At 39.9% G+C, this 2,022-nt stretch overlaps 1 protein-coding gene across 1 annotated transcript in view; it reads right to left on the bottom strand.

The window, feature by feature from the left end:
- Positions 1–378, bottom strand: part of LOC140548812 (WD repeat-containing protein 7) — a gene marked incomplete at its 5' end in the record, with an annotated part of 28,234 nt that extends 27,856 nt beyond the window's left edge. The window contains one exon of the mRNA XM_072671978.1: positions 154–378. Coding sequence (XP_072528079.1) covers positions 154–378 — 225 coding nt within the window. The remainder of the gene's footprint in view (positions 1–153) is intronic.
- Between the last annotated feature and the right edge of the window lie 1,644 nt (positions 379–2,022).

Genomic DNA, 2,022 nt, shown 5'->3' with positions numbered 1-2,022 from the left:
TGTCCCTATACTTTTGTCCATATACTGTATGTCAACAAACCCTCCCCTCTACTTCCCCCTAACAGCAGCATCCCTCCAAACCCATGAGAATCGCTTACCACTGTTCCTCTAAGTGCCACGAAAGTGTGTGTGTGTGTGCGTAGCTGTACTTACAGGTGTGTCGAGCCAGTGAGTAGTTGGATCCCCCGGTGGTCAGGCCGAAGCCCTCGGGCGCCTGCCCGCTGGTCCTGGAGCGGGATGGCAGCTTGGGGGGCTCAATCTCTGCCCCGAACTCTGCCCCAATCACACCCAGGAGAACAATTGCAGTGGCCTGCTTGCGCCGCTCCTCGTACGAGTTCGAGATCTTCTTCGCATTCGGCGGCAGGTTAGAGAGACAGCCTGGAGAGAGAGAGAGAGAGAGAGAGAGAGAGACATAAGTAAACTTTACACTCAAACATTGGACTCAGCTGAATTGTGCTCCACCCACAGCTGCATCCCTTCAGAGTGACCGCAGGGAAGAAAGATGGAGAAATAACTTTCACCCTAATGAAAGTTTCACACAGTTAGACGCTACAGCCAGCAGACGACGGTCCAATCACACAAAAACAAGATCAGAAATACCGGCGGAAAAATAAAGGGCAGAACTTCACTGTAATATTAATAATAATAATAATAATAATTAATTAAATACATTTTTAATTACTTAAAAAAATAATAATAAAAGATTTGTTTTCTGACTCGTGAAGAATCTAAGTAGAAAAGCAAAAAAAGTTCAAAGCTACAGATTTCACTTTCAAGGAAAACTGTCCTGGAGAGCAGAGAGAGAGCAAAAGGACGAGAGCGCGAGTGTGAGAGAGCGCGAGAGTGTGGGGATGAGGGGAATATCGCCGAAAAGATTCTCAGAAAACTAGATTTCACATGAAAACGCTGGATATCAGCTGGTGTTGTCCTTCCAGCAACACACACACACACACACACACACACACACACACACTGTGATGGAGTTTAGTCAGCAACAATGAGATGAAACACAGTCTGCCATATGTTGAGGAGGAACTGAAGCCAGAGCAGAAACAGAAATACTGGACGGAGGGTCAGACAATATTCTCCTGCTCCCCCGGGAGACCACCTGAACTGCCCACTGCAGTGCCTCCTCTCGTTTCTCCAGTCAGAACACTGACCCTCAATCACACCAATCAGACTACATCAGACACTGGAGAATTTCTGAGTGAATGTCTGAGCCTGCTGATCACAACACAGTACAGTACAGTACAGTACACTACTGCATATACTATAATAATAATAATAATAAATAACAATAACAGCAATCATTTTATTTATATATATATGTATATACACACAGATATTTAGACAGTTTATAACTACATATAATTATAAAATTAAACAAACTTACAAAAAATTACACACAACAAAACCTGAGTGTTGAATTAATTGGTTTTTAGACGTTCTAAAAAAACAGAACAAGAATCAATTTATTAATTGATTGTATATTTTCTCTGTCCAAAACACAAAACAAAAACATGTATCTCTAGAGTTTACAGAAGAAGGTAAAACTGTTCTTATCTCTGAATGGAAGTAAAATAAAGAGTTTATTATTACAGAGTGTATAGAAGCAGCTACCGGGTTCAAACCATGGAGAAACTAAAAACAGACAAAAATGAAGAGGCAGAGTGTATATATATATATATATATATATATATATATATATATATATATATATATATATATATATATATATATATATATATATACTGCATGATTCTATATTTTTCTTTTTGGTACAATTGAAAATCATCAGAAATTTAATTGGAAATTCACAATTAAAAACAAAACAAATCTGTAAAATTAATCAGTTCAGATGAGAACACGGTCAGTCAGAGTGGGAGTTTGGTGTGAAACACTCTAGATAAGCTCCCCCAGTCAGAACTAACAGTTCTACAGTGGAGGTTCTAGATAACCTCCCCCAGTCAGAGCTGTGGTTCTACAGTGGGGATGAAGGGAAGCAGACGTCTGAAGCTCTAC

Source organism: Salminus brasiliensis, unplaced genomic scaffold (genome assembly GCF_030463535.1).
Source record: "Salminus brasiliensis unplaced genomic scaffold, fSalBra1.hap2 scaffold_119, whole genome shotgun sequence".
Classification (NCBI taxonomy): domain Eukaryota; kingdom Metazoa; phylum Chordata; class Actinopteri; order Characiformes; family Bryconidae; genus Salminus; species Salminus brasiliensis.
The sequence above is the reverse complement of the archived record's forward strand: the minus strand, read 5'-3'. Positions and strand labels throughout refer to the sequence as shown.